The 13,972-nt window shown below is 40.5% G+C and overlaps 1 protein-coding gene across 3 annotated transcripts in view; it reads left to right on the top strand.

The window, feature by feature from the left end:
• Nucleotides 1-13,972, top strand: part of FBLN1 (fibulin 1) — an 81,711-nt gene that overhangs the window by 43,691 nt on the left and 24,048 nt on the right. For 2 of the 3 annotated variants that reach the window (XM_040594440.1, XM_040594442.1), the window contains exon 15: nt 13,273-13,415. In XM_040594440.1, the coding sequence (XP_040450374.1) occupies nt 13,273-13,415 (143 nt within the window). Of the gene's footprint in view, nt 1-7,814; nt 8,270-13,272; nt 13,416-13,972 lie in introns of those variants that run through there. The other variant, XM_040594441.1, reaches the window with a different exon arrangement.

Here is a 13,972-nt window from a genome sequence, read left to right as displayed (position 1 = left end):
ACATAATGGATTCTGGCAAATCTGTATGTTGTTGGTAGGCTTTCCCTATGGTTTGCACACACAGGTCTGTTCCCTTTCTCATGCTCCTCTTGCAGTCTGAGAAAAAGGTATTCACTTAAAAAAATGCCACATGCCAGTGGTTCGTGTTGTAATGATCTCTAGAGCTATAAGCAGACATTCTCCCTGTCTGCCTTGCAGGCAGCCTGTTAGGAAGGCTACATTAAGCTTCAAAATTCTCACTTTTACTTCCTTTCACACATCGTCTTTCATTACTATTACATTCCACTGAGAGAGTTCTTGTTGGCTCCCTCTCTGAATTCTTCCCAGTGCTGTTACAAAGTATTGCAAGAATGTCTTATTTTTAGCACTGTTTCACCTCTGTTAAAAAAAGCTGGGAATATCCTAGAAATGGTGGCGTGTTAGCTGCTGCTGCTCCTATTTCTGTCTCTTAACCTAGCTCAGAGAAAGTGTGTGCATTCTGGTATTGAAAATATGAGACAGCTTTGGGAGGAGGGGCAGCTGGCAGCTCATTTAGAGCCATCAAGTGGTGCTAGCAAAGTGGCGAAGCTGTTGCAAGATTTCAGTTGCATAGCTAGAGTTTATGGGTGGTGTGGGTGACTGCTTTTCATCCCACCCTGTGGCTTTATGACCACCTGTACTCCAGTGATTCTTCCAAAGGCTGCTCCATGGTCTTCCCCATGTGCCCCATACCCAGGTAAGTGTATGCTCCACCAGCTAGGGAGGAAAGCTGATAAATGACATTTGTCATCAGCCTGCTATTGCTTTTCACAGTCAGTGCTCATATGCTTACTGTCTTTTAGATAAAATTGAGTACTCTGTGCCTCCTCAGTAGAATGAAGCTACTGCTGATCTTCATCAGAGGGACTTCCTGGAGATTAGTTTCTATTTAAACCACAATCTGTGAAATGCCATAAAAGTGTCACAGCAGATGTATTTGATCAGAATGCAGTAGGGGGAGTTCATGGTACAAACCCAGATCTTTATAAAATATGCTTGTATTCCGACAGTTGTCAATAGTAAATAAATTTTAAATTGTGTTCATCACATCAAGAAACAAGCAGTGCCTCGTGATGCAGATACTCATTTGTAATATTGTGGGTTCATTCATATCCTAATTTAAAAAAAAAGTCATTTGCAATGGGCAACTAAGCAGAAACAGCAGATTTCTATTTTTATGGACATCTCTGAGCTGCAAAGTTCAGTTTATGAAATACACATTTTACATACACATTCCATTTCATCCTCTTTCTTATCTATTTTTTCATGCATGTTTTGAAGTTAATGGCTATTTGAGATGTAAGGCGTGTTTTTGGGAAGTAGTAGAATGTCTGAATCGGGGGTTTTGTGTCTGTTGTTGGGGCCCTGTAATGGCTTACTCTGCCTAACTCATAGTCATAGGGAGAGATTCTTCTGATGTGCTAGGGCTATAATTATGCTATGAGTCAGACACAAATCCTGTACCTGCTCAGTGAAGTTCTAATTATTTTAATTCCTTGAGTTATTATCTTGTTGCATTTATTAGGTTTTTCCCTCTCAACAGCTACAGAGTTAATAAATTTATTGTCAAAAATGTGTTTGCATAAACCAAAGAGAATATGAGTTCATTATCTTTGTTGCAAAAAGTCCAAGTTAGTTCAGTGGGGAGACAGTTACTCTCGTTTGTACCCAGTATACAAGTATTACACCAGCATGCCAGAATCAGGGTGTATGTACTGTATTACCTTGTGCCCATTGGAGAGCAGTTTCATTAGACAGATCTTTTAGCACCCATTTTACGTCCAAACTAATTTACATATTATTGAATCATTTATTTTTGGCATATCTAACCCAACATAGCTGATAGCTAGCATATCTTCGTTAGATTTTGCATGATAATGACATTAAATCACTTTTTCACCCAACCTTGTGCCAGGACTCTACAATCAAAATAGTTGGCTTCTCATAACATCGTATCTATCACGATATCATTTTCTTCTCCTTTTTATTCAAAATGCATTCCACTTTCACCTACTTGGCACATCATAAGAAAGACAACACATTTTCCACTCCCATCAAGTTGGCACCTCGTGGGATTTTTTAGCCTACTCTCCAGTATTTTCTTTGGAACAGCTATAATTTAATAGGCCTCAGTCCTGCAAATCTGAGTTTGTTCATTCTTATTATTCCTTAAAATCCATATGTAAGGCAGCAGCCCTCAGTGATCCAGAACCTTCCTTACCCATTACTTTTAAAGCAGAGATTTTTGCATGGTGGCTGTTGCAGTGGCGATTTTCATCAGGTGAAGCAATCGCAGGATCATTCCATGCTACAGACTGAAAGCTTGGGATGCTGTATACTCTGAGCTTCAGGATGAAACAGGTGGTGTAACCTTCCCCAAAGACCAGCAAAGTTCCCGGAACTTACCTTAATGATAAAAATTTTATTGAAGGTCTTACCTCTTTTGCTTAAATTCTGCTTTTTTTCCCCCTTTCATCAGCCTATAGGCTTGGTATTTTTCCAAGGATAGTTAAGATCTACTGCTATTCACAATAGGACTTAACTTGCTGTACTGCCTTGCCAAACGCTTCTTGTTTTCAAATTGCATAACAATTAAATTCTTTTTCTGTGACACTGAAGTCTAACATTTGTAATATTTAAGCCAAGAAAAATAGTAGAAAAGATAAAGAAGCAGTTATGGCGGCGTGTCAGAAAGGTGTGCTGCCGGATAGGCAAATATTGTTGTATTCTAGACGTCTGCGTATTATTAAGGTTGCCTGTCACTTTTCATTATTAGGACCTCTTCTTAACTGCTTAGAATTTTGCCAAAACGTAACAAACACCTGAAAATCTATGTGCCAGGTGTCTGACTCAGGCTTAAGTTTTGGCAAATTTCATCCAAAGCAGTTCACTCATTTCCAAGAATAATGGTAGTGAAGAACCCATTGTTTTCTGTGTTTAAAACATTTTGGTGATTTTTTTTTTCTTTATTTTTGCTGTCATGTTTTGGAGCAGAAATCTGAGATTTGTTAGGAGATTACTTTTGCACTTCTTGTCATCCTTACCAAAACCCTCTGAAACTACAAACTATAAAATTGCATTTAGCCTTTTTTCATAAACCTTAGGAAATTAGGACCCTGATGGGTAATCTTAATTATCCCTGTTTGCCAAAACAGTCAGGACTACCTGGACTAGTTTCTGAGAGTTGTTTGTTTAAGTACTTCAGGTCCTTGAACAGTAAGGATTTCATAGCCTCAGTGGCAATCTGTCTTTGTGTTTTACTATCTTCCTCAGTGCAATTTTACTTCTTCATATTAGTGGAAAGGTCTTTCTTTTTTGGCAACAAACAATTCTCTTCTGATTTAGCAGACCTGAGCTTCTTACAGCTCTTCAAAGCGGTCTAAAATGTGCAGGTACCAACTCCACAGACTGTCTTGAGTCTGCTCCCACATATAGCCACATCTCCCCCATAATGCCAGCTCCCGTCTGTCTTGGGCCAGGTGCCGCCAGCCCTGACAACCCCAGAGCCTGTTTCTTCTGTGCTTTCAAAGACCACCCAGACTCCACAGATAAGAAAGCTGTTCCTAGCACGGGTGAGAGAAGAGCCGACTTGGTAAGAAGGAAGGGCGTACGTAGGGATAAGGAGGCTGGATGTAGGGAGGGAAGGGTCTGAAGGTATGGCCAGGTGCAGAGAATGAATCTGTGAGATGCTTGAGGGGTGGAAGGTAAAATTGGGTAAAAAATTTAGAGACAAGGGGGAAGCCAGCCAGCCACAGGAGCCAAGAGCTTATGGTTAAGGGCGATTGATGCCAGGTTTGGATGAAGACCATCGGAGCAAGGAATAATTTGGGATGGCTGCATAAAGATACTGAAGATAGTGGTGTGTGCCTTGTGACTAGGGCTGTGAAGTAGAAACTGAGAGAACCACGTGTCAGCCAGGAGAGGATGGAGTAAGAGTAGGATTGGCACTGACTGAGTAGACAGTCCTGATGCCAGACGTGTGAGTGAACAGGAAGGGCAGTAGGGAAGGAAAGAGGATGGGAAGGAGGAGCCAGGTTGGGAAAGACAGATGGAGACGAGGATAGGACATAAAGGCTCGGTGCTGAGGGCAAAATGAAGATTGGTCTGTGTCTTCTGTAGCTTGAAAACTCCTTGACACTTTCCAGCTCCAGACAGGAGGAATATGCAGGGTGTTTGTCCACCCTGTCTGCTGTACTGCTGTATACTGTATTCTGGCCTGAGCCTGAAGCAGGACTCCAGATTTTCTGCTGGTTAAGAAATATCTGTGAAAACCAACCATCAGTTGGTTTCATTCCCTTGAAGTTCTGGTCTCTTTAAGACCAAAATAATCTTCCTTCCCTACACAGCTGCTGTATTAACATACATGTGGAGATGCACGATGTGGTGATACAGCCTGGCTGATGGCTCATCTGGACCTCAAGGTGTGGTGCAGCCGACTGAAGAGAAGTACACACCAATGATAGCCTGAGCGAGTGCCCATGGAGGGGTGTATGTTCTAGGAGGCCCAGAAGATTGCTACAGTCCCAGAAATCTACAGGGTTGAATTTCAGAGATGTGTGGTGTATAGTTTGGTAGTAAGACCTGGTTATTTTTTCAGCATGTTGAGATGGTTTCCCTGTATGAAGTAAATTACAAAGCCATAATAAAACATTCTTTTCCCTTCAGTACATGAGGAGTTGTTGTGTACCACTCAACTCCTTTGAGCACAATGGAGTGAACACCAGGCTCAGAAATCAACAGGAGGAAAGGCAGAAAATATTTTCTCCTCATTTCTCCATTAGGAAAGGTTGTATTCATCATCTAAAAATGGAATCACTCTAGTTTTGATAGTTTTCCTTTATGAGTAACTGGTGTTTGGTACGTGAAATTCAAAATAGAGTAATTTGAAACTAGTATTTCAGCTGCTTAAATAAACATAAGAGAATAGAGTAGTAAGTGAGCTAAAATAATCAGAAGCAAATTCAGGAACAAGTGTTCAGCAGCAGCGTATGTCTATCTTTCTAGCCCATGTGCCTAATCACAGAGGTTTGCGAAGATGCGTATACAACTGCCTCACTGCAAAGCGGTGCACGTTTTATCGGCCTCCAGGTTGGGTTTCTCTGGTAGCATCTCGCTGCCTGCACAGCGCTCCCTTCTGCCGCCGGGTCCCTCATGCTCTCTCCCACAGCGATGTGGCATGGTGGCCCGGCCGCGGGAGCTGTGTGGCTAGCTCGTCCGTCCTGAGGTGCCACGGAGCTGGAGCAGCAGCTGGGCTCTTGAGCTGCGTGCTCACTACCAGTAGGTTAGTGTATTTCCCCGCTGTATGATTTTCTTCTGCCCACTGAAGGGAAGCATTTAAATAAGGTCTAGAGAGTACATTGGGATTTAAATGCTCATTGCTTATTGCCTTTGTGGTGCGTGACCCCAGAACGAACTCTGGTTCTTGAAAGCAATAATATTTGCTATCTCTCCTTTGTGGTTATTTGATGGAACAATTAGTGCACATTAACAAAACCTATAGTGAAGTGTGCAGTGTGTAGTGTGCCCCACCAAAGAATAAGATAAAAGATGATGAATTTTGAATAATTCTAGCTCCTAGCTTCAGGCACATCTGTCTCCACAAATAACTTTCTGAATCAGCAGAATGTCCTTTTTCAAATCTTAGGAAGCTGGGAGCATTGGTATTTTGTTCCCCTAGAAATTTCTGGCTATTATTATAAAAGGTATTTGGCTTTTGTAAAAGAATAAATCGGGGCATTTTTATGAGCATGTAAGTGCTCATGAGCATGTACAAGCTTCCAAAGAGATTTACATGAAGCAGGCATTTCCAACTAAGAAATTAACTGTCTTGACTTGCTTCAAGATTTCAGCAAAACCAAGTAGCCTCGTGATTTTAACAAAACCAAGTAATTCTCTTTAGTGGAGTTATTGATGACATTTCAGACAAGAATGCAGAACTCACTACACCTGAACATATTCCAAGAGTATCCACACCTAATTATCCGGCCATCCTGTGAAGACTTGTGCGTGCTCTTTACACACATGAATAAAATTCAGAATGCATTTAAGTCTTCAAAGAATTGCTTTGTACTTTCGTTTGCAAGTGGTATTAAAAGAAAACATAGAACACATTAATTGAAGAACTGAAGGTGCTTTTAACTACTCTTTTTGAAAATGTTTATTTTGCATATAATGAGAAGTTCCTGGAATTCAGGCCACTGTACACGGGCAACGAAGTGGGGCTTGCTTATGAGCCACGGTTCTGTTGATAGTCCTGATAGGAGCTCAGTTTTACACGTCGAAATAAAATAAATAAAATGGCCACTCACATTTCCTTGAGGTAGTAAGAAGCAAACCACGCTTTCATGTTGGAACATTTCTTAGTAAAGAAGCAAATAGTCCCCAGGCTGAGGTTTTGGAACCTGAACTGAATATTGCTTTCGGGTGGAGAGACTCTTGTATGTAATTTAATTGATTCGTAGTTGTGTGTGAGGCAGGTTTGGAGGTAAATGCACAACCTGATCATCCCCAAATTTTTCAAAGTCAGCATCCGTCTGAGATTGTCATGTCTACCTCTGCTTCCAAGCACTTGTCTTGAGAGGATGTTCAGATATACCAACTTGAATGTGGTGATTTGGGTATAGCTTTAATCTGAAATTCATATAAACTTTCCTTGTATGCAATGCTTTAAACGCTTCTCAAACCCACCAGGTATCACGACTTGGCAGATCTTCATTAATGTGCTGGTAAACTACAACATTCTTTAATAGCTGTGACTTTAATGCCCATACCTGTCTGTGTTGTATTTTGCTGGACAGACTTCACTGTTCTCAGTAACAGAAAGGGAGGAGATTACCCCCTCCATGGAGATCATGATTTCTAGTGCTGGCGTTCATTATTCACTTTCACCTTGTATGGGTGATCTCTTCCTAGTTCTCTGGATTTTTCACTGTAATACAGTGCCTGGTGATAAGGGTGGGAAACAGCAGAGGGCAACATTCTGACTCACCAGCATCATTCCTGTGACTTGAGGCTGGGTAAGAGTGGACTGAATGTGTAGGGCACATGCTGGAGACATCAGGCCGTTGAATCTTGTTTTCAGTGCTTGCTTAGATGGGTGTTAGACTGCCTTAGGCTGGTTCTCCTGGTAGCACAGAGAAATACTCTGCCACATCAGGAGGAAGGAGGTTTGTGTTCAAAGCAAATAAACCTTAACAGGCAGGCAGTGTTGGAAATAATTTTTGCATTGCTCTGTATGCTGCCGGAGGATGAACATACATAGTGCAGTATCTAGAGTGCCTCTTCTCTGCCAGAAAGACCAACTCCATGTACATTTGTGGTTTTCAGAATACTTTGCTCAGTCTTAAAATCCAGCCAGACATCCACACAGTCAACTCACTATCCACTTAGGACCTCTTTCTTTAGTCAACATATGTCCTGTCAACAAAGAATAAAACTGGGGGTGAGGGGTGGGGCTGTGGGGGGAAGCCTGTGTTCTCCCTAGGGAGAGCTTAGCTGATCTAAATGCAAATAAACTCTCACACACGCTGAGATGCCAGATTCAATGCACCTGTGCATGCAAGGAAAGGGCAGTGCTTCTGAAAATAGCAATGCTTCTCCAAAAGCACCAGCTACAGACAAATTCATCCTTATTCAATAAATGTCCCTTTGCAATATGACTGAGGTGCCAGGCTGAAGAAGGATACAGTATGCAAGTCAACGTATCTTTTTCCACCCCCACTGCCCTTGCTCTCCTATCACGCTTGCTAAATGTACGCTAATCTTCCTCTTGTCTTGTGTTCTCACTTTTCTTGCAGTCGGTGTGAGCGCTTGCCTTGTAATGAAAATAAGGAATGCCAGAGCCTGCCTCTGAGAATAACCTACTATCACCTCTCTTTTCCTACCAACATTCAAGTACCCACCGACATTTTCCGCATGGGCCCTTCCAATGCTGTCCCTGGGGATAAAATTCTGCTGTCCATCATCAGCGGGAACCAGGAGGGTTTTTTCACCACAAAAAAAGTGAACAACCACAGTGGCATTGTGGTCATGCAGCGGCAAATCACAGAGCCCAGAGACCTTCTTCTGACAATTCAAATGCAACTTTCCCACCATGGAACTGTCAACACATTTATTGCCAAACTTTTTATCTTTGTTTCTGCACAGCTTTGATCCCTAACTTACAGGCATCATTGGCTACTTTTTCTCTACTAAGAGTAGCTTTCCCCCCCCCCCCCCCCCCCCAATTTTAATAAAGTTTTAGTTCATCTGTTGCATGCTGCACTTGCATTTTATTTGCCATCATCATTACAGTTCTCAGTTTTCCCTTGTAACTGACTGTCTCGGTTTGGGGAGATTCTTAGGTGTACTGTGCATCATTATAAAAAGCAGGGACTGGTGTTCAAGAGCTTATTACCTGAATATACCAAGGACTGGAAAACCATTCATTTACTTAACACAGTAGTGTTGTTGATCTCATTTGATGATATATAGCTGCATATGTTTAGCTCTAAATTTTCAAAATAAAATAGGTACATGAGCTGTCTCAACTGAGACACCTTTAGAGAGTTTCATCACTTATGGGGCAAATACTGTGCATTTTCTGAAAATCTATTGAACAGGGATAACTTGGGCCCTTAGGACATCAGAGGTGCCCCAGCACACAAGTCACTTCAAAAGCGTGGAGGCAGATTCTCAAGCTGTGCTAGTTATTGCTCTGTTGTAGCTACTGTGCTTGTGCTGATTTCCACCAGTTACAGATCCTAGTTCTAACTTTCAAGCATGGTGCAGAAAAGAATCTCCTCTAAAGAACATTTATATTAGAGATTTTTCATCTTCCTTTCTGTGGAATTTCCACTGAATTAAAAAACTAATGATAGGAAAACAGCAATGAACTTCCTAACAGCCTTCAGCTACTAGCAGAGAGCCCCTTTCTATTTCACGGGCTATATGCCGAGATGTGTCTACAGGAACATTTGAAAATACATTTAATTGTTCTTGTAACATTTTTATCTCTGCAACTTCCATATCAAAGTTGATAAACTTGTAACTGTAAAGACTTTACCCATCACCACCTTCAAAAAATCTCCAGCCAAACCCTGGCAGCCGTAAAAGGTCAGCCAGAATTCCAATATCCAAATCTTTCTTTATTTTTATGACTTTCTTCCTTTACTTCTATGCAATTAAAAACAGCATAGACAAAATAACTGGAATTTCTTTGGAATTCTTTTGTTTTGTGAGCTGGAAAAGAATTTATTTTACTCTCCAGTCCTTGTATTGATAAATATTAAAAGCTCAGTCACAATGGTATGATGTAAAAATTACTGTTCTTTTACACCATCTTGGGCTCAGATACCTCTGCTGCCCGGTACATAGGCAGAATGGGCAGTCTGTAGATGAATGAGGAATAATCCATGTGAATGCATATATGAAAAAAAAAAATGCTTCACTACGTAAATACAGACAGCACAGGCAAGGTACAAGTTTAGGAACTGGGAACCTTCTAAACCAAGATCACAAGCCTTAATCACCTGAACACAAGGAATGACTCTGTTAGCTGTGAGCTGCGGGCGCAGGCTCATCATCAGACAAGGACTAGATTGGGGCACGATCGCAGCACTTTGCCAGAGTATTACACGTTCCCTAAGGGAAAGTTTATCCCAGCTGGCTGACAGGAGTTCAAGTCTCACGAGGAATGCCAATGTTTAATAAGTCTGTTGACACATACTTATAAAGCTGCCAGAAGTTGCCAGTGGGGATAGAGACCCAGCTTTAAATATTGAAGGCACAAGCCCATGCTACTTGAGCTAATGGGTTTTCTTACTGTCACAGAAGATGCTTGTATATAAATGCCCTCTGGCTACCAGTTCATTATAAGGCCATAATTACGTAGGATAAAGATTCAAAAATAAACTTCAGTTTTGCAAGCATTAATATACATTTGTTTGGCAGGAAAAGGAGGGAGTGTGAGAATTTGGCCCTCGGTATTGTAAAATGCTACCATATTAATTGCATTCAGCAGGTCATTTAAGAACATGGAGCTCAAATTCTCCTGTATTATCTAGATACTTTAATACTGCAGTGTAGCTGGAACTTTCAAGAACGTGTATGTAATTATGTAGCACCACTTATGTGTGTGGTTCTTTCCAAATGAAAATGAAAACATGGCTTCAGGTCCAAAAAACTTACTGATTGAATCCAACAGAGAAATTGAAAAGGAATGACACCAGGACCCAAGAAGAAAGGACCTATTACATTCAGGGAAGGATTATTTGCAAAATAATGCAACTGAGCTGTTTCTTAACTTTTTTCTCTTTTAAATGAAAAAGGCCTGGAGGGTCTACCAGCTCCAAAGCTGCAATTTTTGTTAGAGGGGGAAAACTTGAAGGAAAAATCTAAAGAAAGAAAGTTCTCAGCACTTAGGAAGAAACTTTTGTCAGGTACAGTCCCCACTACAGGAGGACATGAGCAAAAAGGAAAACATCAACTCATCAGAAGATCAAATGCAAAGATGACGTTTAAGGATAAAATTAAAAAATATTTTGAGACCAGAGCACATAATTAATAGCAAATATCAGGATCTGAAATAGATGCTAGTTGTCAAAGAAATTACGCCAGAAGATGTCAAAAGATGTGCCATAGAAGCAATGAGAGAACAAAGTGTTACCAACCTCACTTTGGATATGCTGAAGCAATTAGCGATATCAAAAGAAAGAAGATCAGAATTAATTTGGGCAGGGGAAAATGAAAACGCAAACTCAAGTTTAGTAGTGTGGATACAGCATGCAAAAAGAAAAAAAGTGGGATTTGTAAGAGAAGAGAGAAATTGTGCAAAGAAATAGAGCTGACAAACATTTTTCTGTCACATGTATGTCACAAGTGGGATGGATCTAGAAACTGGTTTTAGTTAGGAACTAACACAAACCACTTGTGGTCATTGTGATCCTCTGTTTCTGTATGCAGGGTACCTAATTCATGTCAGAATGCTTTACTCCAGTGAATCGGAAGTGAGAATTATGAATGTAAGTCTTACTTAGGACTTAATCTTAAAACAAATTCATGACTTTATTGGATGAGAATTTCAGAAATGTTTGTATTTGTCAAATTCTGTTCCAGCTGAAGTCACAAGTGAAGCTCACTTCCCTGGAAGGAGGAATTGCAGACCAATACTGAATCCTTTAGACACTCCCACCACAATGTTTTGCCTACAAATTCCTTTATCTAAATACAGCTATGAAAATTTAGGATGGTGTATGTATTGCAACAGTACTTCATTAGTAGTAATGTCCTAAAATGAGTTACGCAAGCTACTGTTCATTGGTGTCCCTGAATCCTTTAGATGATGCTGTAGTTATTATTTATGTTATATAATGCAAAGAGAAAAGCTTTCAAAGAGTTTTTTCAGCATTTGTAAACACGTTATTGGAAGTAAAACCAGTGTGACTTGGCTGTTGTGACCCCAGCTCAGCAGGACCCTGAGGAAGGATGCAGTGTTTGTGTAGCTCTGTAGAACTAAATCTCTACTGAACTATACAGAGTAAGGATGAAAAAAAGGGAGAGAGGGAAACAAATATGAATGATGTACGTTTTGCCTCAGTTCTGTTTGTTATGTATTTTGAAATAGGATATTTTACGCTGGAGCTAGACTCGGTGATTTAGCTGATCCATATTTCACAGGTGAGGGGCTCAGCTAGCTGGAAGTCCTTGCTTAATTTGGCACCTGAGGTTTAAAGTAAGAAGATGGAACCTGTTATTGTAGATCAGACTGTTATGTCCACATATCCAGAATCCGTTTGTTCTAAAATGAACAGCATGAGACATTTCAGCAGAAAGCTCTGTTCCCTGTGAGATGTCTAGGAAATGACAAAATTTTGTACCCAGATAACGGTGAGAAGTAAAAGGTCTCTTCTGGTTTGTATCTCCCAGCCAGTCTCAAAACAACTCCAGAGTGAGAATAACAAGCCAGACTCAGCTGGTGCAAATGAACCCAGCTTCATTGCCTTCCCATGGCCTATGCCAGTTCACATCTGTTGAAGCATGATTTCCTTAATGTTGATTCATGTTTTATCTTTATTTTAGCTTCATACAATATCAGCATGTTTGGCTTTGTTTTCTTTGATGAGCAAATGTGGGTAGCATGTAATAAGAAGTTACTGATGTATTTATTATTAATAGAGCCATGAAGTCCCTTTGAACATCTGAAGAAAGATGGCTTTTAGGTGTGGACTTGGGTAACACATTTTGAAAAGAGCAAGAACCATTTGTTTCTAGAGGTATCTGACAAACTAAAGCTTCCATTTTTGTTTCCCTTTTACTCAGTGAATTTTTCTTCCTTTTAATCTTTTAATTCCCCCCCTCTGACACTGCAGTCTTTTCTTTTTTCCACTTAGAAATATGAAGAAATGGGCAGGTCAAAGTTGAGATCATTTGTGGGGCTTAGTCACATTGTAAGTCCCAGCATAGCCCTTTCATCTCTCATGAACACAGACTGGGTATTGTGTGAAGTTCTTGAACTGTAAGTGACTTTAAATTCACTCTAGTGGACAAGGGTGAGAAGAAGTCATTTAACTTTTAATAGACTTTCAAGGACGAACGAGCAGCTGGTTGAGATGGAATATGAAATGACCCTTACCATTTACCCAAACTCAGAATTCAATCTTTGAGGTTTTTAATAACGTGGTTAACTTTTTTCCTCCCCCAGCTTCCATTCCTTTCCATTTTCTCAGTTTAGATGGAAAGGGGGTGTGTGAAAAAAAAAAAAAAAAAAAAAAGGCTTAAGAGAGGCTTTTCTGGCTCGTACTGAAAATCGTGAAAGAAAGTTGGCCCTTCAGATATTTCCTGCCAGATTTCCAGAATGGAAAGAATTGTTTCTACTTTATATGCCACTATATCACATGGAGTAGAGAAAGGCTTGTGAAGTGCAGCTCCACTGAAATGGTGAGACCACACCAGTGCACTGCAGCTGAGGATCTGGGCCTGGTGGTTTGGTCCTGTTTGTACTTGGAAAGAGACTTTACATGCCAGCTTATGCACTGCAGTTCTCCCTGTTTGTACATGCCTGGCTTGAAGAACTGGGTCTGAAGGGGTTTTGACTGCAACGCTTAGCCAAGCCAAATTTTTCAGTGGTCCAGCAGTTTCTGATGATCTGCATTTGTCTAAGTGTTTGAGGTGAGGAATGAACACTTACATCAATTACAGTTTCTGGCTCCCCAGCTTGCAAAACACAAAATAATTCATTTTCAGGATATATATGCGTCTTTCTCTTGTTTCTCTTAGTGTCAGACTTGAAAAGACAGACACTATCCGTTGCATTAAGTCTTGTCGACCAAATGATGTCAGCTGTGTGTTGGATCCGGTCCACACAATTTCCCATACTGTCATTTCGCTGCCCACGTTCAGAGAATTTACAAGACCTGAAGGTAAGTGGTTTGTTCCTTGTTCCATTTAATAGACTACAACATATAAAACCTCCACCGGAAATCCTTGCCTAAAGCCAGACTAGCTACCGGTGCAGTAAAATGTTTGTACGGTTCCAAATTATAGTGTACTATTCATTTAATTAAAACCTTCGATATCCAGGAGTTTTAATTTTATGGGGCAAAGAGAGTAATTCTGAGCTCTAACTCATACAGCTGCCCAGTCTAAGGAAACAGTGAGTCTGAATTCCCATTCACCGCATTTATTCACATAACAGCTGTGTGTTCCATGACTTTTTTCTTCCCTTTTTTGCAGATTTTGCCATAGCAAGTAGGTCCTCATTATATTTCTCTCATCTGTTTATGGTCTGTTGTTTGCTATTGACAAGTGGCTTCTTCCAAGAATATAGCCTTTATCTGCAAGCAAACGTTAGTCACAAAATACATTGTATTGAATATACTACCTAGTGCTATGATTTGCTGATTTTTGTCCTATGGAAAAAATGTGTTGTTTTTTAAAATATAGGCTAAATGAAGGAAAATTCCAAGGACTGGACAGA

The sequence above is a fragment of the Falco naumanni genome, chromosome 5 (genome assembly GCF_017639655.2).
Source record: "Falco naumanni isolate bFalNau1 chromosome 5, bFalNau1.pat, whole genome shotgun sequence".
NCBI lineage: Eukaryota > Metazoa > Chordata > Aves > Falconiformes > Falconidae > Falco > Falco naumanni.
This window is presented reverse-complemented; position numbering and strand designations above follow the sequence as displayed.